Genomic DNA, 25874 nt, shown 5'->3' with positions numbered 1-25874 from the left:
TTGACGTCTGAATTGATACAACAATTACATTTACATTAAAGGGATATTCCACTTTCTCTCCACATACACACCCATTGTAACTTCAAACTCCATTTTAACCATGATAGATTCATTAAAAACAACCATTATTTTGTCTAGTGACTCATACTACCCTCCTAATACGTGAGGAGGCCGTGTTTTTTCAATAACCTTTTTCATTTATTTTTAATAGTTTTGTTTTGTATTACATTTTTCTCATTTTCCCAAAGAATTATTAAAAATAAATGAAAAAGGTTATTGAGAAAACACAGCCTGCTCACGTATTAGGAGGGTATTTATGAGTCACCAGGAAGAATAATGGGTGTTTTTAATGAATCTATCATGGTTAAAATGAAGTTTGAAGTTAAAATGGGTGTGTATGTGGAGAGGCCCTGAGCCTGGGGGGCAGATAACATTTGCATCAAATATCTAAATATTGAATGAAGTAAATTAAAAACTGTTCAGGGTGTTCATAAAAGCCTGATTAGATGATAAAGTGACCAAAAGTTTTTTTGAAAGTGGTATATCCCTTTAAGCCTGTCCTCACTGCCGTTCTGGTGGCGTTTGCCTTGTGTCTATACCAACGAGAGGTTTGAACCGTTTAATGTCTAGGAGACCAGTATAGGCCCCTCTCTCACTAAATTTGCATCGATTTCTCATCGCCCGCTGTTGTCTGTATCTGTCCTCGCCGTAACATTTGCACTTTCGTGCGATACCGACTCCCGACATGTTTGAGACGAGTGAAAGCATTTTATGACTCCCACAAAGTGACCTAAATCACATTAGATATAGATTGCCCGGCCGTGTGCGCCCCCCCCCCCTGTCCACGCGTCTCCTTCCAGGGGTCTGATTGAAGCTGACTCGCTGGCGCAGAGTCAGGGTCCAGCCAGGGGCCGCTGCCGCTCGACCCGGTGCAAAACTGTTGCTTCCACTCTGTCCTCCTGAGCCGTGTTGTTTTTGACAGCAAAATTTGACAGTCTTTTGAATGAAGTGTCATTTAGTCATAATTTAGTCACCTGAAAAGTTTGAGTTTTAGTAAAATTTTAGTCAACTAAATATCATAAGATTTTAGGCGACTAAATCTACAGTTGATTTAGTCAAATGAAATGTATTTTGGCAGGCCTTGATGGCATCGTAATGACTGATTTTACACTTGGTTGCGTGCTGAAAATAGCCGATCTACAAGCTCACAACGCGTTGCGCTGCAACGTGTTGTGAGCTTGTTTTTGAGGATTCCCTTCTTTTAGCTTTGCTTCTCCTCTCTGGTCTGATTTCCTTCTTGTCTGTTCTCTTGAGTCTTGTATAGCAAACATTTCACCCACTTGTGATTGGATATAACGTCACAAACAGCCCATTGTAAGTTGAACATTATTGTCTCCATATCCCTCCATTGTGTGGTGAAAGCCCTCACCTCTTTCATAGAGACCTTTAACATTGTAGCAAAGCATTCTAGTATTTCATAACACGGATCGCCTCCACCACCAAGATGAATCCACCCACCATCATAAGTGCCACTGCTGCCATTCATTTATTGACATTTTTCATTTTAGTCATCCAATACAAAGCTCTCCTTCAGTTTTGGCCATTGTCAGACCGACACTTTGTTTACATACTAGTCTATAGACTAGGATGTAAGCAAAGTGTTGGCCCTACAATGAAAAAGTTGACTATAGCTCCTTTAATGTCGAAGGGTCCTTGAGCAAGACTCTGAACCCCTAATTGCTCCCGGTGAGTAGGTTGGTGCCTTGCATGGTTTCCTCTGCCACCAGTGTATGAATGTGTGTGTGAATGGGTGAATGTAACTATCTAATTTATGTACAGTAAAGCGCCTTGGATAAAAGCGCTATATAAATGCACCATTTACCATTTACCAATACAAGGATCCAAGCTGCTTCTAGATGTTAATAGACATATATATATATACCTGTTTCACTGTAGAAAGCAGCTACGATGAAGAGAAGTGGAGAGTAAAGAAACGGAGCTGAAGAAAGGAGATAGGATGGGGTTTCTTTCCTCCCTAGAGTCAGACATGAGTAGAGCGAGGGATGATTACACCTGAATGGGAACATGATTCAAGCAGGCAGAGAGACAAGGGACATATTTCTAGAAAAGGGTGAGCTTTCAGATTACGGGAGGAGATGGACTCTATCTTTCTCTCTCTCTCTCATTCCTGAGTGGGTGGGCCACAGACAGTGTTTCTCAAACTTTAACATTTCAAGGTTTCCCCTTAACTCTGACAGTGTACAAATGGAACCAAATGTACCCTAACGGGTGTCAGAGTTACAGACGTGTAAAGGGTCCATTTAGAACCCCATAAAGGAACCTAGGGAATCCCTGAAATCCACTTTTAGAACCACTGGTATAGGAGAATACTTTGTAATGACAGATTTAACACCTGTTAATCCATAGCCCCATGGACACAAATTTGCATGCGGCGACTTGTGGCGTGTGTGTGTGCGCGCGCGTGTGTGTGTGTGTATGTGAGGGTGGGTTCAATCCCTACAGGAACTGCTGAGTAAATCTCCACACAAACAGAGAGAGATATACCACAAGAGGGATAACCACAGCCAAAGCACAGATCGCCGCGGCGCATAAATCCAGAATCAACATGCACCGTAACGCCTCGTCTCAACTACCATTCCAACCCATTACTTACTCCCTCCTTTTCATGAAACTGAAAGAAGGGATGAAGACATCTGCTTTAATTTTTTCCAAAACGTGTGTGAAATCTGTATCTTCCAGGCCCCCCACCCAGCCACGCTCCTCTCAAAGAAAGATGGAAAAGAAAAGTAGAAAGATCTCCGCCCCTAAATCCTTATCTTAGCAGATGGTGTTGAGTTGAAACCGCTGCCAATTCAAGGCTGCCCACTTGACCCGCTGGCCTAATGGTCGCCATGGTAACCGTACCATGTGAAGTGGACAGAGCAAAAACAAAACACACTCGAGGGGAACACACACCGGACGCGGGCGAACTGGTGTCTTGCACGCGCGCCTTGCGCATGCAAGACACCAGTCATGTTGCCATACCTTAGCAACAGGCATGATACATTTATTTTAAGAAGTACATTTTATTTTTTCCCCCCGTTTCTATGGTTTCTTGGGCTGGATATGGCAGCCTGGAACGGTTGTTCAAGTGCATTGCACCTGTGCAGCTGACCTGCGGAACCTGGGAATATACCGTTTTGTCAAGATGGGGAGAATACAAGTGGGGAGAATATAATTATCATACCTTGTTAAAGTGACAATTTTGTAAAATTTTGCATTTGTAGTTTTTACTGTAATTTAACAACATAATAACCAGAACAAATAGACAAAGAGACATTCATAGATTTATATTTAAAAGTAACTTTTATTTTCCCCCCTGGACCCAGGGTATGGCAACTGCATACCCCTGCCATACCCAATTGACGCCCCTGGATGCAGTGCCTAGAAATAGAACAGCTGCGTATCGGCGCGGCGGGCGAGGCGAGGCGGCAGACCCACGTCTGTACACAAACGTTCTGCTGCTATTACTGTCACGAGTCCTGTGTTCAGAAATAAAAGAAATCCTAGCTGTGTGTAAACGAGCTGCCTGCTGGTCTGATCTCTGCCGTATGAAGAATACATTAGGCGTGGAAAAAACGCCTGGCTGTGCCTGACATTTTGTCATTTCAACCCCTGCGTAGTTAACTGTGCCATTTCACTGTTTATTATGCTTTGGTTGTTTTGTTCTTTCCCTCTTCTTCGCACAGCACTCAGCACATTGAATTGATCATGGTCTTTTAAAACCCATTTAGAACGGGAACACATTATTGTGTGATTTTATGCTTTAACTATTGAAAAATAGCAGATATACAAGCTCACAGCCGCGCTGCGAGCTTGTAGATCTGCTATTTTTGAAAAATCGTAAAAATTAGAATTTTAACCCGATTCGGTGTCTTTTGAATCCTTCTAAGATTTTTTGAAAAACCTATGTTTCTATGTCAGCAATCTGGCTAGCCATCGTCAAAGAAAAGGTCCTTTTCACTTAAATGGAGCTCAGTTTGTCTGTTCTGGAGAGACTACTATGTCAGTGGTTCTCAGATCTTTTCACGTGAAGGACCCACAAATTTATATTCATTTGACCACGGACCCCCATCTCAAAATATTTAGTTCCAGGGACCACCCAGAAGCAAAATTTGAGTTACAAACGTTCGCTTTAAAAATACATATATTCAAAGATTTGCACACATTTTCACAACTTTTTCAAAAATAGCAGATCTACAAGCTCGCAGCGCGGCACTCAGTGCCGCGCTGTGAGCTTGTATATCTGCTATTTTTCCACTGGTTAAAGCATTCAATCATTCTATGCCTTAATGCCGCCAAGTGACGGGAGGCATTTTGACAGTGTGTAACCGGAGAGTTGTTAACATTTAGTTTGTCTTGCGTCTTACAGCCCACACTCCAGACAACAGTTTCCTTGGCTTCGTGGTGGAACAGCACCTGAATGCCAGTGACATCAGACACATCGATGACATCAAGAGGCAGAACCAGTCACTGGTGTATGGAAAAGTGGACAACTTCTGGAAGGTAAGGTCCTTGCTTTATTATGTGCACACTGTGTGTGTTGTGCACTTCCTCACAAGCACATGGTTACCCTTGCCATCTCTGTGAATGTATGATGAATTGAATACACAATGTAAAGTGCTTTAACAGTTCTACTGCCAGATTTATTATTTATTTATTGGGGCTGGTGCCAGCAAAAAGCAGCTTACCTTTGCGATGTTATAGAAAAAAATATTTTTTTTATTGGATCTATTATATGTGTACTTTAGCCAAGCTGGCGGCAGAGGGCAGCCTTATGCAAAGAATGGATGTGAATTGGGCCGCTCCGCTTGCCGTCCATTCAGAGCATAGAAATGCATTTCTAGATCAGATCCACAGAAAACAGCCAGGAAGTGATTTGGGACTCCATTATTGTTTATGGGCGGTGGAAATTTTAGAGCAGCGTTACGGGAGATGTTTTTACTGTACACGGCGGCGCCGTGCCCGGGTAGCTCAGTCGGTAGAGCTCTCGCCTTTGTACCGCAAGGTCATGGGTTCGATTCCGGGCACCGCCAACTCAGCGTATGAGTAGCACGGCTTGGCAAGTCGTGCGGCAAGTACTGGGAGCTGATGGTAGGTGTGGCGCTCCACCTCAGCAGTCCATCTCCCAGGGGTCTAGCGCATTGTAACGGGGACAGACTCCCGCGTGTTACCGGCTGATACCGACAATAAGCCACTCCCGACCTACTTGTTTGCGGCGCGACCAGTTATCAGCTTACAGTCATCAAAAGTAAGAAAATGAACGAGCGTTCATATTGGCAGCGAGCTAGGGTCAAAATTGTGGCGAACGGGAACGTCCAAAGCAGTAAAAGAGTTAATTAAAGGTGCTCTATAAATTCCCCATTTACAGTATATGACACGACTGAAGATGAAATTGCACAGTTTTGCTATAGGACACATGTTTTCAAATGCCAGGGGGTCCAATTGGAAAGGCGAGTAAAATTTTATTGAATAATTGAATCAAATAAACTGACAGATACTGTAGATACTATAGAAACAGTAGATAGATAGATAGATAGATCCTTTCATAAGATTATTGCACCAGTTTAAGCACCCGACATGCCTATTTTTGGCATGTCATTATTGTAAAAAAAAACATTTTCAAAATTTGGGCCTTAACCCATTTAAGGCCTCTGAGATCTCTCTAGGCCGGGAGAACTCAGCTCAGCTTAGCCTCTTCTCTCTCCAAGGACTTAAAATATATATATATATTCAAATTCATGCTTGTGCTGCGGTGTAGCGATAAAGAGGATTATTATTTTCTGAGGCCTCCCAGAAAAAAGAGTAGAGAGATTTGCACATTGTTTGGAACGCTGCAGATCTGCTGGATCACAAGCCGTGCCTCTTTGAGCTTTCAGACAGAACTCGTCACGGTTTAAAAGAGGTCGTTCCCTCCCGGGAAGGTGACATGCACAGTATATTTGTATGTTAGGCCTCCAGAAGAGCTTCAGTGTGCCTTGGCATAGATAGTACAAGTGTTTTGGAACTCTACTGGACGGATGGAACTCCATTCTAACAAAATAGTGGTGGTCACCTCAGACCCTTGGGTTGAGATTCTATACTAGGAGCCATCAAACAAAAACAAAGTTCCATGCATGCCTGAGGGAAGTTCATCCAATTGACACACAAGAGGCAGGCTGGCTACCAAATATGAACAAGCACATACAAATTAAAAATTTGACAAAATCAGTCATAGAATCAGAATAACTTTGTATTGATTAGCAGAGACCCTTCTCTCCAAGGCAGTGGTTCTCAACCTTTTCAGGCCTCGACCCCCAAAATAATCATATTTTAACTGGGGACCCCCCCCCACTCTGACGAGCATTGAGGCATTACATTTTGTATAACACAGTTCTATTGTGAAAATAGCAGATATACATGCTCACAACACCTCGCAACGCGTGTGCATGTAGATCAGCTATTTTTTTTCTTTTTTGCCAACTTGTCAAAAATATTATTTGTCATTTTAGTCCTCAAATTGTCACTGCAGATACCCTCTATACATTTAAACCTTATGTTGGTTTGTTTACTGTTGAGTGAGAAAATAATGTTGCACATTAAGTTAATCATCTGGGGACCCCCAAAATTGTTTGGGGACCCCATTGGGGGTTGAGAACCACTCCTCTAAGGGGACAAGTGTACCAAGACTATGCCAGAAAATGTCCCCATAAGCATAACGGAGCCTTTCCCTGCATTGACATGCAGATGTTGCTTTAGCCACTGTTCTTATTGTATTGCAAGACTACCATCAGTGCATCTCTTTCATAGTCACTTAGATTGTTTTGTCCTGCCATCGTGATCCAACATTGAGGTCAGCGGGGACCACTCAGCACTGTGCCACCGAGCATGATAGGATGTCATCGGGCCCACTCAGCACTGTGCCACCGAGCATGATAGGATGTTATCGGGCCCACTCAGCACTGTGCCACCGAGCATGATAGGATGTCATCGGGCCCACTCAGCACTGTGCCACCGAGCATGATAGGATGTCATCGGGCCCACTCAGCACTGTGCCACCGAGCATGATAGGATGTCATCGGGCCCACTCAGCACTGTGCCACCGAGCATGATAGGATGTTAATTGCTTTCATTTGTCACCTGTCTGTATGTCTGTGAGCTTTCAGCTGAATCAGTAGCTTAACATCAGGGAGCGACCGCTTTCAAACAACACTGGGTTTTTAGATTTAAGTGTGCACGCACGTACACACTAGGGCATTCACCATATATTAGAATATTCGAATATCAAAGTCACTATTCGACGTTGTTCACCGAAGTAGAATATTCGCTTATTTTAATTTTTTTATTGTTTTCTCTTTAAAAAATACATAGTTGCGACCGTCGGGTCGCATTTACTATCAAAACCTCCACCGGCTGTCTGTCAGTCAGTCCGTCCGTCAGTCAGGAGAGAGGGCAAGTGCCAAAGTCCGGTATATTCGGCCGGCCGGCCGGTAGTACCTCGGACGGCCGCTAGTAAATTCAGACGGCCAGTGCTATATTCGCCCGGCCTTACGGTAGTGTAAAGTTAATGGAACACTCACTCTAGCGGCTGATAACACCAATTTAGCTGTGTCTCAGAAAGGGTTACCTACCAAAATATAATCTACAGATATAGAGCTTTTTAAAAATGCATGATAACCTTTGCCACCTTTCCGATACCGACATCTCTCATGGCCCATGGACTAAGTATAAACTTTTCAAGATGTTAAAGCTGTACTGTGGAAGCTGCTCAACTAGTGGTCAGTAGCGGTATTGCTTTTTTCGGCCGGAGTCGCCCGGGGGTCCGCGGACCACCGCGGCCGTCGCGAGCACCTCCGCCTTGCCGATACGATTCCGTAGAGCCGTCTCCCATCATTTTTAGACCAGAATTGAGGGAGTAGCAAGCAAGATTCCTTCACCAATGTAAACACAGTTGCTGAGGGAAGCTACTTCCTTTAGAGACAGCAAGACTCACTGTGATTGGCCGGTGGTGTATGATCGGCGCTGTGATTGGCCGGTAGTGTATCATGTGGGAGATGACATCATTTTGCCGGGAAATTCTCCCCCCCTCACAACTCATAGAAAACATATAAAGAGAAGGCTTCAGAAGCTGAAAATAACAGAGTGGGGGTTCTAAAACTTTAGCGATTTAACAGTTAGGACAATTTTAAGATTTGTTTTATAAAAAAAGTTACATGGTATAACTTTAAATTATGTCCTGAGAACCCCAAGACGTTATACATACAGCCTAGATCTATGTTCTTCATTTTGCTCTCAAAGTGCACCCGAGTAATACATTTAACCAACAGATGCAAAGAAAAGAGATAATAGCCACTGACCACAAGGTCTGACCACTCCCCACCACTCCAGCACAAGGCCAGATTAGATTAGATTCTTGGTCAGCCAGACCATTTGCTACGCGCCACTTCTCTGTACTCTCTCCCCATGTTTCCTGTCTGTCTCTACAGTAAGCCTACCTATCACATTATGTTTATTTTTATCTGGTCTCAGTCTCGCCCCTCCCTTGCACTTGGTCTTGACTTGGTCTCGCTTTAAGAGGACTCGACTACAACACTACTCCAGGCATTCCTTACCCGATATATGAGTGGTTCTCAACCTTTTAAGGCTGTGACCCACAGAATGATCATATTTGAACTGCGGACCCTGCAAAAGCACTTGGAATTTTAGGAGTTGGCATAACATTTAATTTGACTCTATCTATTCCATTGTGAAAAAAGCAGATCTACATGCTTACAACGCCTGCAACGCATGTAGCATGTAGTTTTGCTAGGGAAAGCGGTCAAAATGAGCTGCATGCAACTGTATTCTAAAAAGGTAATGTGCAGATACCCTGTTTACACTTATACTGTATGTTGGTCTGGTTACTGTTGAGTGACTGAGAAAACAATATTAACATTTAGCTAAACATCTGTGGGACCCCCCCCCCCCCCCCCCCAACATAATTTGGGGTCACCTCTGGGGGTCCTCCTGACCCACAGGTTGAGAACCACTGTGATATATCACCTTCACAAGACCTTCACTAGAACCTTTGACCAACAGAATCAGGACGTGCCGACGTCCTGAAAACATAGCGGCGAGCGCCGTGGCTGTCCCTGGCACAGAGCATAAACAGGGCAGACGAGGAGAAGCCCATCGGCTCAGACACATTTGCCACTAATCAGACTCCCAGGCGTGTTCATTAGCTTCCCTCTTTTAATTAAAGGGCTATTTTGAAGGGGCGACTGATAGCGAGATGACTGGAGATGATGGTTTTTACATCTTCCCTCCCTCAGTCTTGCCCCTCTCTGTGTGTGTGTGTGTGTGTGTGTGTGTGTGTGTGTGTGTGTGTGTGTGTGTGTGTGTGTGTGTGTGTGTGTGTGTGTGTGTGTGTGTGTGTGTGTGTGTGTGTGTGTGTGTGTGTGTGTGTGTGTGTGTGTGTGTGTGTGTGTGTGTGTGTGTGTGTGCGCGCGCGTGTCTTTCTCTCTTCATTTTAAAAGTTTGACAGCATAAGGATTCAAATATTTATTTAGACCCCTCTATTGGAACGGACTCAGACTCTCTTTGTATATAAGAATATATTTAGATGTATTTTTGATTATTATGTGTATAATTTGTATAATGGATTGTGAGGTATTTAACATAGAATTATTTTTTTTCTTTTGCACCGTACTATAACTGTTGGTTGGGAGTTGTTAGCTACATGAACAGAGGAAGTTGTCTACTCAACGGACACTATAAATGTGACACTTCCCTTGCCCCCAGCATGCAACGCTGATGAAGGCTTAATGCCGAAACGCGTCCGTTTGTTGCTGCTCTGCAGTTTTCCATACCGACTTTAATTCAAAATAAAAGAAAGTGCCTTACAAGGACTGATCCGTGAGTGCTGGTGTTCTCTTTTTGTAAAGTGACAGCATAAGGAGACATCTATACCTTTTCCACATAGAAAATAATCTGTGGCTTGAAAGTGGAATTTAGTGAATATTATTGAAGTAGTGAGTCACATCTAAGAGTTGCGCATAAAGGAATTTGGACCATGATGGCATTCATGTCCATGCATAATCATAGATAGATGATTTTGAAAGCAAAGGTGATTGGAAAGATAAAGCCTGCAAAATCATAGCTTCATAAAATGATTTAATGGCTTGTATTCTTGAAACAGAGACAGATCCCCTGTGTGTCCCTTGACAATGTGTCTATCCATCTATAACTATCTAGTTTTTTTTATTATCCATCTATCTTTTTTTTCTTTATTCAAGTTTTTATATCCATCTATCTTTCATCTGCTGTAGTGTCTACTGCAGGGTTCCCCAATTAGTTTTCCCCAAGGGCCAAATTATGTCTAGGGTACCAAGCCGAGGGCCACAACATTGCAGGGGGTGGCGGTGGCGTTCCCACTACTCCAGCGACAGTTTTCGTCGTTGTCGGGTGAAAATCTTGTATGTCCAAAACCGTTCGTTTTGAATTTATCAATTTAAAAATTATTTAAACTAGTGAAAACAGCCGATCTACAAGCACACAACGCCTCGCACCGCGAGGCGTTGTGTGCTTGTAGATCTGCTGTTTTCACTACTTTTGTGCGACAGCCTTGTATGATTTGCGAAAGAACGTACAAATTTGGAGATACGAGGTTTCCACCCGACAACGATGATATACTAGTGTTGTTGCTGCTCTTATACCACCATTATTACTGGGGTTGGTGTGGGCCAGACAGTAGCCCCCCGTGGGCCGCAAATGGCCTGCGGGCCGCCTATTGGGGAACCCTGGTCTACTGTGTCCCCCTTAGCCTGGAATCCAGGCTTTCTCACTTCAAAGAAAACGCTGAACGGAGCGAGTCAGTCTGGATTCCAGGCTATGTCCATCTGCCCCATCTAAAAACATCCTTCTATCCTAGAGCCTGACCGTGTTATGCACCAAAAATCTCCTGTACTGTATATTCTATTGGTTCGGTAGATCGGCTAGTTCTGACGGTGTGTAACTACGTTTAAACCAGGCTTAAGAATGAAGGCCGTGTTGGCTAAACACACTTTCCCTTTACACTACCTTTTGTTTTGTTGATTTCAATAAAAGAGAGTTCATTCTGAGCCTCACTGTTGAAATCCGTTAAATATCCTCTCCCAAAACAACCCGAGCTCTATAATCAAATATTTCACAACTTTATATGTGGTGGCGTTTAATGTCCAAGTCATTTCACAACCACTGGAAAATAAGGAAGTATCCTTTCCAAATAGTTGAATGGACTGTCTGTGTCATGGGTGTATTTACAAGAAATACAGGAACCCTTGGGGAGGGAGAGGTTACAACAATTATGTACAAACACAGCATCTCCTATACAGCACTAACAAAGAATGGCAAACAACGCCCATTTTCCAACCCTCCAAAAATACTGTCATTATTTTACATTAAATGCATTTTGTCATCTCACATACCATAGTATGTGATATTTGCACATTGGCAGACAGGAGGGCATTCACGAATAGTGATTTTTAGTATTCAAATTATTCAACCTCAAAGTATTCGAATAGTCGAATATTCGACAGGACTGGCCAAACTGTCAAATATTAAGTAAGCAAAAGGTGAACATTGTGTATTTATCTGCGCAACAGTCACATTAAATGTAATACCTACAATTCCAAGTGCTTGTCAGGGTAGGGGTCCCCAGTTTAAATATGTTTTTTTTGGGGGTCATGGCCTAAAAAGGTTTGAGAACCCCTGGTATAGAGCATTAACAAATTCATCCACCATGGGCATTCTTATGAGTCATTCTTATGACTTCCTATCTAGCCAAGCTTTATAAACTATATATTTTTTAAAAGAGAAAACAATAAAAAAAAAATTTAAATAAGCGAATATTCGACATCGGTGAACAACGTCGAATAGTGACTTTGATATTTGAATATTCTAATATTTGGTGAATGCACATTGGCACACAGCATGTATGGACTTGTTTTGTTTTGTCATTCAGGGCTCTGATAGCCTCAGGGGAAATCTCTCACTGGGTCTCTTTGTGGTGACCTTGTGACTCTGCAGGCGCTCTCTTGGCACAAACAGTCCATTACTGGGGTGATGATATATCTCCTGAGGTGATATTTGTCCTTCAGAATATCTTTTCCTCTTTTTTTTTTCTTTTTTTTTGCTGTGGTCTTCACAGGCCGTGCCAAAACAGAACCCGGCAACAAAGTTAATTTGAAGTGCAGTTTGCAGTAATTAAATAGAACATTGTAATGAAATACAAATTGTTACAGGATGATCCCTGGACGTGACACGCCTTATGCACCCGCACCCAGAGGGGGACTGTCCATAAGTCCTACATCTCATTAGTCCTACATCTCATTAGTCCTACTTTGGTTAGGGTTAGGTTTTAGGGTTAGGTTTAGGCATAGTTTTACTGAGGTTAGGGTTTAGGTTAGGTTTAGGTATAGTTTTGCTGAGGTTAGGGTTTGGGTTAGGTTTAGGCATCGTTTTACTGAGGTTAGGGTTTGGTTTAGGTTTAGGCATAGCATCATTCACCAGGTTAACATAAACCAGCGTCGGACTAATGGTATGTAGGAACAATGAGATGTCGGACCAATGCCAAGGCACCCTCCAGAGTGGCATTCTTTCACCAGACTGCTTTCTCTTGCGTGTGGCTCTGCCCTATAATTTGATTAGGTTAATGTGGGTCAGACGGGTAAGGTTAGGTGTACCGCAGAAAGACACCAAAAGCCAATGGATGGGTCCTGGCTGCGTAGCCAGCACCCCAGCATCGGTATGCTGGGGTGCTGGGTCACCTCACTAACCCCAATACTGCATGAAGCCAGCCATTGTTAAAGGCGGACCGACTCATCTTTCTGACACGCAGACAGACAATGGTAATTACAGTATCCACTGACTCACCTTCACCCAGTGTGTTCCTCTTCCTCTCTGACTGACAAGGAATGTAATTAAATGTGTGTGCGTGCCGCAAACTCACATCCACACGTGCGTGTGTGTGTGTGAGTGCATTGACATGGGTGTTTTGTAAGGGTGCACCGTGCAACGGTTTACAAAATTCACGGTTCGGTTCGATATTTTGGTGTCACGGTTTGATACTTTTTCGATACAAAAAATAAACAGAAATGTCCTTGATTTATAAATGTAGTTTTTATGACTATGTATTTTTTTTTTGTTTTAACTTTGAACAATACGGTACCCAACCTCTAGGGTAGTACAGTAGTTCTCTAAGTGGGCTCTGCGTTGCACCCCTAGTGTTTTGTGTGCGCGTGCATATCGGTGCATGTGTGTTAACGTGTGTACGAGACTGTGAGTATGCATGCCTGCGTATGTGTGTGTGTACGTACCTGCACAACACGAACAGAGATCAGTTCTTTAGTTTGCACTACCTCCAAATTGAGATTCAAGCATTTCAAGGGTGTGTACCCGATGTCTACCAAGCCCATTGCAATTTGCACTCTATCAACGCCTTTTCAAAGCATCAGGAAAACCGTTCCACATCAGCTGTTTGGCAGCTGACTTCAGGGTTGGAATTGTAAACAACAAAGCTCTAATTGCAAATCAATTTAGAAGCAAACTGTTGTTTTTAGTTGTAGGTTTTGTTTTGTTTTCTTTTTCTACCAGTTACTTGCAGCTTGTCGGCTAAATGGAGTGAAATGCATGTGATTTAGCAAAGATACGATTCAGTTTCTCATTGACACTGCCTAACACGGGCAGCAGGCAATGAACAGTAATAGGCAAACCAGCTGGTGTGTCTGTCTGTCTGTCTGTCTGTCTGTCTGTCTGTCTGTCTGTCTGTCTGTCTGTCTGTCTGTCTGTCTGTCTGTCCGAACCTCTGAACCAATCAGCACCACATTCCTTGTGCACTCTGCCATTAGGCCAAAGCAGTAACCATAGTTAGTCTAACCTAACGCGGACATTCTATGTCCCCGACAAAAATGGCAGAGTCCTCAACGCAAGTTGTCACCTATAATGACATTCCCAAAATTGGGTGCCACCTGTAAAAGGAAAGAACAGCTAATGTACCAAGCTAAAATGGCCAGGCCACCTCTGATGGGAGCGGTTTCCATGGCAACCCATTAGGTAGGGCTGGGAGGCTCAAGACGATGGACAGGCAGGCATGACTGTTCCCTCTTCTCTTCTCTTCTCTTCACACACACACACACACACACACACACACACACACACACACACACACACACACACACACACACACACACACACACACACACACACACACACACACACACACACACACACACACACACACACACAGAGAGAGACAGACAGACTACCAGATTCATGTTTCAAAACAGAATAGCTAACCAGTTTGTACGTTCAGTGTAAATGTCTACAAAAATGCACTTTTCTATGTCAGGTGTGCAGATGAGCTCAGTTACACACGTTTATGTTTCAAGCCAGACTAGCTAACAGGACATACTTTACTGTATGTACACTGATTTTGATGTTCTGATCAAGGGTCTAGTTTGTCAAAAGCGTACGTCTGTTGTCAGATGACAAGCCACTCTCTGCTCGGTGCCTGTTATGATAAGAGATCTCTGAGAGGGTGTGTGCGTGTACATGATCACATCTTTGTGCACAAGCTTATGTATGCATGCTTGTGTGATCATATGAAAAAGGGATACATACAGTATGCATTGGGGACTGTGTGTGTGTGTGTGTGTGTGTGTGTGTGTGTGTGTGTGTGTGTGTGTGTGTGTGTGTGTGTGTGTGTGTGTGTGTGTGTGTGTGTGTGTGTGTGTGTGTGGCATGCGAGAGGCAAGGGAACACAGTAGTGAGACGGAGGGGTAAAAGAAGACGTGAACAGACTTGTAGAGCCCGACCGATACCATTTTTTCGACCGATACCGATATCCGATGTTGGAGAGTGCTAGAGCACCGATACCGATATCGATACCGATGTTTTGTAAAAATCATTTTTTATTCATTTAAGATCATTTAATTGACTGCTCACCCCTCGGATAAATGGTCAGATTATTGCATTTTTGTCAAAACTTTGAGTTTGGTCGCAGTTATCAATTTCTATTGCTTGTTGGATAATAATACTCTTTAAATTTGGGGGTTCTGCTGTGTTTTGTCTCGTTTATGAATTAATATTTCTTTTATCTATTTATTTATTATACAATTAATATATCGGATATCGGTGGAATAATTCACCGATGTTCGATACCCTTCCGATATCTCCAAAACGACCGATATATCGAATTGACCGATATATCTGTCGGGCTCTAGAACAGAGCTGGGACGTGCTGGCCATTGGGAAAAGCGGGACAACTGGTCGAACGGCCGGTTCATTCCCGACCGGTCCAGGCCGGCCATTAGGAAAAAAATTAAAATAAAATGTCGGCCTTCGTTCCATTTTGGGGGCTGGGCGGCCAGCAAAGTAAATCGTCTCCAAGTTTCACATTTTTTATTTTTTTCGCAAAGCAAAGCCCTGCTTCATCATACACAAGGCCGTTGCACAAAAGTAGTGAAAACAGCCGATCTACAAGCACACAACGCCTCGCACCGCGAGGCGTTGTGTGCTTGTAGATCGGCTGTTTTCACTAGTTTAAATATTTTTTTAGCAGCAGCGCTATAGAGAGATCTCTCTCTCTCTATAGCGCGCAATGAGGGCCTCTACAACTCTTTTTCCCCGGGCTGAATCAGGGGCCCAGCACGTCCCTGGAACAGAGGGAGGTGTGGTGGGCAGACCGATGCCCCCTCCCTGACTCCACATCAGAGGACACAGAGGGGAGACCGAGAACAAACACAGCTCGCTGGGTTCACAGAAAGCACACACAATTCAATTCAATTTAATTCAAAGGGCTTTATTGGCATGAGAAAACATATGTTTACATTGCCAAAGCAGAAGTGTACACAATACAATACAATCGGAACAAAATATGTACACACACACACACACACACACACACACACACACACACACACACACACACACACACACACACTGACATACATATCACGTACCAGGGACATGCTGGGCCCCTGATTCAGCCCGGGAAAAAGAGTTGGAGAGGCCCTCATTGCGCGCTATAGAGAGAGATCTCTCTCTATAGCCCTGCTGCTACTCAAAGAATTGCCATTTCAGATCATGCCAAGTGAAGTGACAAGCCAGTGGGCCAATTACATGAGTTATATTTAGTCGTTGTTGGGTGGAAACCTTGTATGTCCAAGACCGTTCGTTTTGTATTTATCATTTTAAAAATGAACTAAACTAGTGAAAACAGCCGATCTGCAAGCACACAACGCCTCGCACCGCGAGGCGTTGTGTGCTTGCAGATCGGCTGTTTTCACTAGTTTTGTGCGACGGCCTTGTATGATGAAGCAGGGCTTTACTTGGTGAAAAAACTTACAAATGTGATACTTGGAGATACGAGGTTTCTGCCCCGACAGTGACGATATACACAATACATTTTTTATACACAAAACACATCTCGGTGTGTTGACAGAAGCATACACATACACAAAGCAAACAACATTTCACACTCGCTAATGTACACTCACTACCACACACACACACAAGCAGAAAAAAGGCGAACGTAATGTTGACAGAACTGAGCTAGCGCAAACCCACCCACATATTTGGAAGCTGACAAACAGACCACAGAAGCTTGTGTATCACTGACTGCGGTCAGTGCTACCAGGCACTCGTACATAAAGGAGGCCAAATGCTCACGGCTCGCAAGCAAGCAAGTAGTTCAGTTGCCCGTTGAACTTTATTTTACCCTTGTTATGAGGTAATGGTTTTTATATTAGATCACAGGGCATTTATTGTTCTGTGGCTGTGCCGCGAGTATATGAGTAATTTACCACAAGATTAGATCTCCTGATGCGAGCCTCCCTCGTGTTGCTGCACAAAGCACTGTGCTGAAACGCACGCCGGACTTCTCTTTGTACCTAGTACTGGTTGAAAAGGGTCTTTATAATTTATATTTCAAGATAGAATTTGGTCTGTCTCGCAACATATTTCCCCCAGTGTATTCCGAAATATATGCTGTTTTTTTTTTATCTGTGTGTGTGTGTGTGTGTGTGTGTGTGTGTGTGTGTGTGTGTGTGTGTGTGTGTGTGTGTGTGTGTGTGTGTGTGTGTGTGTGTGTGTGTGTGTGTGTGTGTGTGTGTGTGTGTGTGTGTGTGTGTGTGTGTGTGTGTGTGTATGTATGTACTTGTATATACAGCAGGGGTCTTCAACAGGGTGTCCGGGACCACTAGGGGGTCCTCAGAGTTACAACAGGGGGTCTTGCAAATCTTTGCGTGATAGAATTCTTGAGAACTTAGCAGATCTACAAGCTCACAACGCCGTCATGCTGCGAGGCGTTGTGAGCTTGTCGATAGGCTATTTTAGGCAAAGGGTTTTGGTGTAGAGGGGAGAAAGAGCAGACCAAGTACAGACAGAGTGAAAGGTCAAGTTTATTAAGTGGTTAAATATCTGAAAACAATGAAACTACCGGTATATGGATTCTTTCACCTCAGTACACATTACACAACACATCCGCTGGCAAAGGACTAGTATATATTTATATACTGTATATGCTATGCTTCCAATTGAATCAAGTGGGACACTGCCTGCCCCTGCTGCGTGCTTAGCCTGTGACATCTCATCCCAGTAGTCAGACTGTGGAGCTCCTACCCCTCCCACTCGTTTTGCCACTCTCACGCTCCACTGAGTTCTGGGTGTGTTGGAGGCATCTGCGCGAACGTGCATTCCTCCTCCTGGTGTCATTAATTGCACTCAGTTAAGGTGGCTGTCCTAGCCTGGCCCTATGTGTTTATCTACTGCAGGTGTGGGCAACGTTGATGATGGCGACTCGAGTGCCGCTATATTTCCACCTTCACTCCAGAGGGCCACAATGCATATACATAGCAAAAATAGACGATCTTCAAGCTCAAAACGCGTCGCCCTTTTGAGCTTGTAGATCTGCTATTTTTGCTATTTTTGAATTGGAATCCCGAAAAGTAATTTCTTTTTTTTTTTTTTTTTCTTTTTGTTTTAAAATTTCAAATGCATTTATATGTTCTTATGTCAACTTTATGAACTTAAATAAAAAATACAGTGGACATAAAAAAATACAATAACATTTTAATACTAGTCATTCAGCTAATATAGACTGAAGTAATTAAAGTCAATCAATAATATATCAGTACTCCAATATTAACCTGCGGGCCGCATAAAGTGAAGGTGGGGGCCGCCGCATGTGGCCCCCGGGCCGCCAGTTGTCCATGTATGATCTACTGTGTGTGGCTGTCTGTCCTAGCTGTACTGTATATCTACCTTATGTGGTATATCGGTCTGTCTGTGTACTGTACTGTACAGTATGTCTATTGCTTTCCCTTTGTCTCTACTTTACTCTGGTTCTCTTTCTCTTCCTTTCTTACTCTGTAATTGCTTTATCTCTCTCTCTCTCTCTCCTCTCTCTCTCTCTCTCTCTCTCTCTCTCTCTCTCTCTCCTATTCTCACTATCTCTCTCTCTCCTATTCTCACTATCTCTCTCTCTCCTATTCTCACTATCTCTCTCTCTCCTATTCTCACTATCTCTCTCTCTCCTATTCTCACTATCTCTCTCTCTCCTATTCTCACTATCTCTCTCTCTCCTATTCTCACTATCTCTCTCTCTCTCCTATTCTCACTATCTCACATGGCCCACTAATAATGCCCGTGAGCCTCCTCATAGCCCCTGATTGCTGATCGGTTGTGGCAGCCATGGCACTCTGATTACACTGTAAAAATGAATTATGTGTGTGCCTTTGTGTGAGTGTGCATGTGATGTGTGCACGCACAGTAAAATCCTTGGTGTTAATTTAACTCGAGAGAGTGTAAAAATGAACCCAGATGGACCCATATTAGTCTATTCTTACACCCCAAGTTTGCAGTTGGAGAATCGCCCGTATAGTGAGTGTTTTTCTGTCTGTCACAGTGCTAGCTGAGGCTGACATGCACCATCACATTCAGGACAGGGGGTCCTCCAAATATTTGTGTGATAGAAACTAGTTTTCCCCCTTTTTTATATTAACACTTGAAGCCATAGCATCCATATTCTGAGAACTTTAGCCAAAAATAGCAGATCTACAAGCTCCACAACGCCTCGCAGCGCGAGGCGTTGTAGATCGGCTATTTTTGGCAAAGAGCTTTGGAGGGTGAAAAGAGCAGACCAAGTACAGTGAAAAGTCAAGTTTATTAAGTATTGTATTCAAGTGGTTGTGGGGGTCCCTGCTTCATCTCTCTCTCAGCTAAGGGGTCCTTGGCCTGAAAACGTTGAAGACCCCTGCCTTACATAATATGTGGGTTGTGTTTGATCATGGTTACCTTCAGGCAGTGTGAGGTGTATTGCAGGTGCAACTCTCTCTCTCTCTCTCTCTCTCTCTCTCTCTCTCTCTCTCTCTCTCTCTCTCTCTCTCTCTCCTGTGAGACTACCGCTGTACAGTTTCTCTCAACCACTTTAACGACGGATACCCTATTTTGTGCATGTCATCATAGGCAATTTTCTATTTTTCAAATTTCAAGAAAATTATCTAAAACAATTGCCAAAAATAGTGAAATTACAGATATAGGTTTAGTTTTGTTGTTATCCATTCCCTCTATTGTGCCTCTGGTATCGGTGATTGTAATCTTTTTCTTTTTTTTTTTTTTTGTATAAACCAAAGGCAGTCAACAAGGCGAGTAGCAGCCAATTAACCAGTGCATCCCTAATCTAGTGTAAGTGTATGATGTCTCTATACATTATTTGAGTGGTGTCCAGACGCCAGGGGCGTATAGAGCACAAGATACATGACCGCAGCAGGTGTGAAAGTGTGCAAACACTGTCTATTATAAAAGCATGTGCAGACAGGTTGAGACCAGTGTTGCCAAGTCTGCTTATTATAAGCTACTTTTTATTTTTTTTATTTATTTTTTAAAGCCGTGTGTAAATATTGGCAGTTGCAGGTTGCGTTTTTTTAGGGCTTGTTTCCAAAGTGTAGTTGCTTATTTGGGCTCGCCTCCTAATCTTGTTTAAATCAGTGGTTCTCAAACATATGAATATGTATTTGTCCATGGACCACCATCTGGAAATAGTGTGTACTTTTTCTATTTGCTATATAAATGGCTGCTGGAGTTAAGATTTTTGTTGAAGATGGTAGATATACGTACAGGGGTGTCTAAACTTTTTTCAAAGGGGCCGCATTAGAAAATATGAAAACACCCAAGGGCCGACTATACTGTATCTCCTGTACTTTCTGTCGGACCATAACAAAGTCACATACTGTACATTCAGTATGCATCGCAATTCATTTATTTCATTTAAATATCATCATCAATATGTAATACCCATGGTCTTTTAACAGGTGTGTGCTCTGAACACACAAAACACGAATAACTCGCTTTATCAAATGTAACCAGACGTGCAAGCAAAGAATACAACAAAATAGTCTTTCTTTGACCTCTTCAGAATGAGACACCAGGGAGCAAGGAATCCTGTCAAATTATACTCTAAAATATTCTTGTTTGACGCGGCTGGTGGGCCTTTTATAGTACAATTTATGTATGAAGCCGCGTGCCATAGAAAGGTTTGTCATCACCCTTGAACTACCAGCTCACAGTGAGTTTTCGTGGTCTAGACCTGGTTGCTTGTTTCTCTCCCACTGATGTACCAGGGGTTGACACTAAGGTCTCAGAGGCACTTGCCCGATGGGCAAGTGCGGGTCATGTTCTACTTGCCCGAAGGTAATGCCCACTTGCCCGAAAAGTAAATCGTCCATTATAAAATGATAGGTACGATTTTAATTACCGCAATTTAACACTTATTTCTTTACTTTCTGGGGCTGTGCGATAAAATGTCATACCTCAATACTTCCGAATCCAAACACCAAATACTTTAGCTATGATTGAATATGTCTATGGTTTCACATTTGTTATTTTATATTTTTGAAGCGGTGAAAACCGCTTCCTATATGAGTGGCTTTGTGTGTATCACGCCCATATATGGTCATTTTAGTCCAGAATGAACAGGCTTTTTCAAAAACAGAATGTCCGTTTAATTACCATATATGGTGATCTCAGTCCAGAATGAACAGGGTTTTTCAAAAACACAATGTATGTCACCTCATGTCCATATATGGTCACTCCAGGCCAGAATGAACAGGTTTTTCCTGTCCCGTACGTGCAAAATATCAGTCCAGAATGAATAGGCTTTTTCAAAAAGCAAAATGTGTGTCCCATGTCCATATATGGTCATTTCAGTTCAGAATGAATAGGCTTTATCTGTCCTGTACGTCCAGCATATGTGTGCGGTGTCCCTCCCGGTCAGATGAATGGATACTTTGAGGATTGGTCAAGCTTCACATGATAATTTGGCCTTCAGGTTTTATCTGTCTTGTACATGCAATAGGTCTCACCTATTGCAGCAATGACAAATAGCCGCATAAGAGCAAAAGCAAAGGCACAATAAGAATATACAGATGCTAACAGAATGGTAAAAAGGAGCATTAAGGCAGACAAGAGTAAATACATTGAAAATCTAGCAGAAGTTGAAAGATTTAGTAGGCCACAAAGATAACAGAAACTGAAATAATTATAGAGGGATGCAGTTGACAAACAACTAAGAGACCAGCAAGCAGGACTTTTTATATATTTTTTTAAAACCTATTATACCGGCTGTCATACCGGCTCTCCAGACAATTCTATACTAAGATTCACCGCTTCACTTCGAACCGAGGTTTGATTTTTTAATGTAGCAACAGTAAAAACAGCACATTATAGGTAAATAGTGCTCTTATTTTACATTCCACAGACCAGAAGACACAGCGCACTGGCCACGTTCAGGTGTTTAGACAGATATCTCGTGTTGTGTTTATAGACATTTGTGTCCCCTCTCAAATGAGCACTTGCCCTGTCGGGCAACCTGAAAGCCAACTTCACCTGCCCTGACGTTTATTTTACCTGCCGGGGGCAGGTGGGCAAGCCTTAGTGTCAATGCCTGTGTACAGTATATACAGTCCAGGGTTTCCTGCAGCACTTTACAGGCCAGGCGCCCCGCCTGGCCAGAAAACCCCCCCGCACCCCCAAGGGTATAAAATAAAAAAAAAAAACTTTTTGGACCTCCAACAATGTACTAGGCATGATCGCGATCGCGAAATTGCATGTTTAACCCCCATACCAACCCTATCTTTCAAACATGGCAGCCATGTTTGTTTACATTTGAAGAAAACATAAGGGCTGGTATCTCCTGAATGCCTGAACGGATTTCCAAGCGAATTTTTTTGTTTGAAAGCTGTGAAAAGCGTGTACATGCATAGTGCATCATCTGTGCACGAATTCGTACACCAGCGTGCACACTATTTTTTTAACCCTTTGGTGGCGAACCGGCAATATAAGTTATTCAATGTTGAATAAATGTGGATGATAGCATGTAGTTGTGTTTTCCGTCATCATGGGCACATTCATGTGTTTTTTATAGGGCAAAAATAAGAATTAATATTAAAAATTAAGTGAATTAATTACTCGAATTAATTAATTAATTATCAAAAATGTTGAGATCCCCCCCTGGTCAAGACTTTTTCCTGCAGGAAACCCTGCAGTCTATGCCAGGGGTCTTCAACAGGGGTCCAGGACCCCTAGGGGGTCTTCAGAATTACAACAGGGGGTCCTCCAAGTCTTTGTGTGATAGAAACTTTTTTTTTATATCAACCACTTGAACCCTAGCGTCCATATTCGGAGAACTTTGGCCATAAATAGCCAATCTACAAGCTCACAACGCCTCGCAGCACGAGGCGTTGTGAGCTTGTAGATTGGCTATTTTCGGCAAAGTGCTTTGGTGTAGAGGGGAAAAAGAGCAGACTAAGTACAGTGTGAAAGGTCAAGATTGTTAAGTATTGATGGTTTCAAGTGGTTAAATATCTGAAAACACACATTGACATGAATCCAAAATACACCGATGATTGTGCTGTCAAACGGCGAAACTATATGGAATGTATGAACAGGTTGTGGGGGTCCCTGCTTCGATCTCTCTCTCTCTCAACTAAGGGGTCCTTGGCCTGAAAACGTTGAAGACCCCTGGTCTATCATGCATCTACTTCGGGCCTGCAACTCCTCTCGACTCCTCCGTTGTGCTGCCGTTGTGTTTTCCCATAAAACCCGGGGCCAAAACTTCCTCTCTCCCTGGACTCCCATCACTCAGCCCCTCCTCTCCGCTCCCTCTGACAACAAAAGCCTTGCACCGCATGCCTCCTCTCCGGTTTCCCTCTTCCGCAGCCAAGGTTTACAAATTCCCTCTGATTTACAAGGTCATAAAACACCCCGCCCGCCACCCCCCCTCCACACGCCAACCTCAACCTCCTCCCTTCACACTCCACTCTACCTCTCTCTCTCTCTCTCTCTCTCGCTCTCTCTCTCTCTCTCTCTCTCTCTCTCTCTCTCTCCTCTTGCTTCAATCAAGCTCTCCAGCTGAGGCGGTGAATTTTTATAAACCCCCGGAGCGTGCTTCTGTACGAGCTCTCTCTCCGCTTCCCTTCTGTCAGATCACATTCTCCTGTATCGAAGCATATATACAGTATGCCCGCCCCGCTCTCGCAAACATATGCATATACCAGGGGTTCCCAAACCTTTTTGTCTCAGGGCACCCCATAAATAATTAGTTTTAATCCGAGGCACCCCTACATTATAATTTTCACTCCCAGCAGCTTATATTTATAGTATATCGTCGTTGTCGGGTGGAAACCTTGTATGTCCAAAACCGTTCGTTTTGTATTTATCATCTATAAAATGTACTAAACTAGTGAAAACAGCTGATCTACAAGCACACAACGCCTCGCATCGCAATGCGTTGTGTGCTTGTAGATCGGCTGTTTTCACTCGTTTTGTGCGACAGAGGTTTCTGCCTGACAGTGATGATATTTTAGTGATTATGTTGCGAGGAAAACATTCAGATAATAGTCATTTTGGTTAGAACTGACTGAAAATAACTTTGTACTTCAAGTTTGAAATGATACTAAATATTTTTTCAAGTGTCCAAATAAATTCCAAATATTATCAAATGATCTCGGGGCACCCCTGGACTGCCGTTGCGGCACCCCAGGGTGCCCCGTCACCCACTTTGAAAACCCCTGGCATATACAACAAAAGCATATGGGCAAACGCAGGGAAAAAACTGTGGTGAAGGCAAGCCCATGGTTTGCACCTGACCGCATACCTGATGATGGAAGACTTAGGGGCGGGCAGGGATCTTCTCTTCAACGTTTGCAGGCCAAGGGAGAGAGATGAAGCAGGGACCCCCTCAACCTGTTCATAGATTCCATATGGTTTCATCGTTTGACAGCACGATCATCAGTGTATTTTGGATTCATGTTAATGTGTGTTTTCAGATATTTAACCACTTGAACCATCAATACTTAAAAATCTTGACCTTTCACTCTGTACTTAGTCTGCTCTTTTCCCCCTCTACACCAAAGAGCTTTGGTGTAGAGGGGCGAAAAGAGCCGACTACAAGCTCACAACCCGCGCTGCCTAGGTCAGATTTTTAACGCTATTGATGGGTTCAAGTGGCTAATATAAAAAAGGAGAAAAAATAAGTTTCTATCACACAAAGATTTGGAGGACCCCCTGTTGAAGACCCCTGACTTAGGGGCTGTGTCCACAGAAAGTGTTTCTTCCGGAGTGACGCAGCGTGTTTATGTGATAAGCCTCTGCTCAATCAATGATTGTGGCCATGTCTCTCTTTGCACAGGAAAGTGATGAGTACCTGCCAACCACCACAGAGTCTAGGGGTTTGAATCCAACGCGGTGCATCCGGCTTTGTCGAGTAGTGTCTAATTGAACGCAATTGTTCAGGGCAGGGAAAGCCGGGCAGGGACTTGAGGGTGATATTTGTCGCTGCACGTCGTTACTCCTACGTGCTGGGGGCGGCACCTGTCAGCAAGGGAGTGTTGGGCGGGAGGAATAGGACAGAGGCTGGAGGAATAGGACAGAGGCTCTAGTCCAGGGGTTCCCAAACCTTTTTGTCTCAGGGCACCCCATAAATAATTAGTTTTAATCCGAGGCACCCCTACATTATAATTTTCACTCCCAGCAGCTTATATTTATAGCATATCATCGTTGTCGGGTGGAAACCTTGTATGTCCAAAACCGTTCATTTTGTATTTATCATCTATAAAATGTACTAAACTAGTGAAAACAGCTGATCTACAAGCACACAACGCCTCACATCGCGAGGCGTTGTGTGCTTGTAGATCGGCTGTTTTCACTCGTTTTGTGGGACAGAGGTTTCTGCCTGACAGTAATGATATTTTAGTGATTATGTTGCGAGGAAAACATTCAGATAATAGTCATTTTGGTTAGAACTGACTGAAAATAACTTTGTACTTCAAGTTTGAAATGATACTAAATATTCTTTCAAGTGTCCAAATAAATTCAAAATATTATCAAATGATCTCGCGGCACCCCTGGACTGCCGTCGCGGCACCCCAGGGTGCCTCGTCACCCACTTTGAAAACCCCTGCTCTAGTCTACATTCTCCCGGTGGGGCATGTGAGCCAGTATCAATATACAACAGCAGTGCCACAACACTCAGAACATTTTCTCTGGGGAGGAATCAATTGGCATAATGACTAAATTGGGGAGGCAAAATAGGTGAAAAGCATCAACGTTTCGACTGTGCCCACAACGTGTCCAGTAGGCTCAAGAGTGCGTTCTAGCATCCTAGAAGCTTGCATGCTATTCTGAAGCCAAACCATGCAAAAACAATCCCCCCCTATCGCTGCGATTGATGCCCGTTCTGGTTCCACATAATTGCCTTGCAACTCGCCGACAGTGAGGCGTTGAGGCTCCTGAGGTGTGAAGGCCTTCGATTTTAAAAAGTC

General features: G+C 43.3%; 1 protein-coding gene across 1 annotated transcript in view; it reads left to right on the top strand.

The window, feature by feature from the left end:
* mgat5 (alpha-1,6-mannosylglycoprotein 6-beta-N-acetylglucosaminyltransferase) overlaps nucleotides 1–25874 on the top strand; it is a gene marked incomplete at both ends in the record, with an annotated part of 195562 nt that overhangs the window by 127765 nt on the left and 41923 nt on the right. Inside the window, one exon of the mRNA XM_080720798.1 lies at nucleotides 4433–4566. Within this exon, the coding sequence (XP_080576924.1) occupies nucleotides 4433–4566 (134 nt within the window). The remainder of the gene's footprint in view (nucleotides 1–4432; nucleotides 4567–25874) is intronic.

This window comes from Nannobrachium achirus (assembly GCF_963921795.1).
Source record: "Nannobrachium achirus genome assembly, chromosome: 24".
Lineage (NCBI taxonomy): Eukaryota > Metazoa > Chordata > Actinopteri > Myctophiformes > Myctophidae > Nannobrachium > Nannobrachium achirus.
Note: the sequence above shows the minus strand (reverse complement) of the source record. Positions and strands in the feature narration are given on the sequence as shown.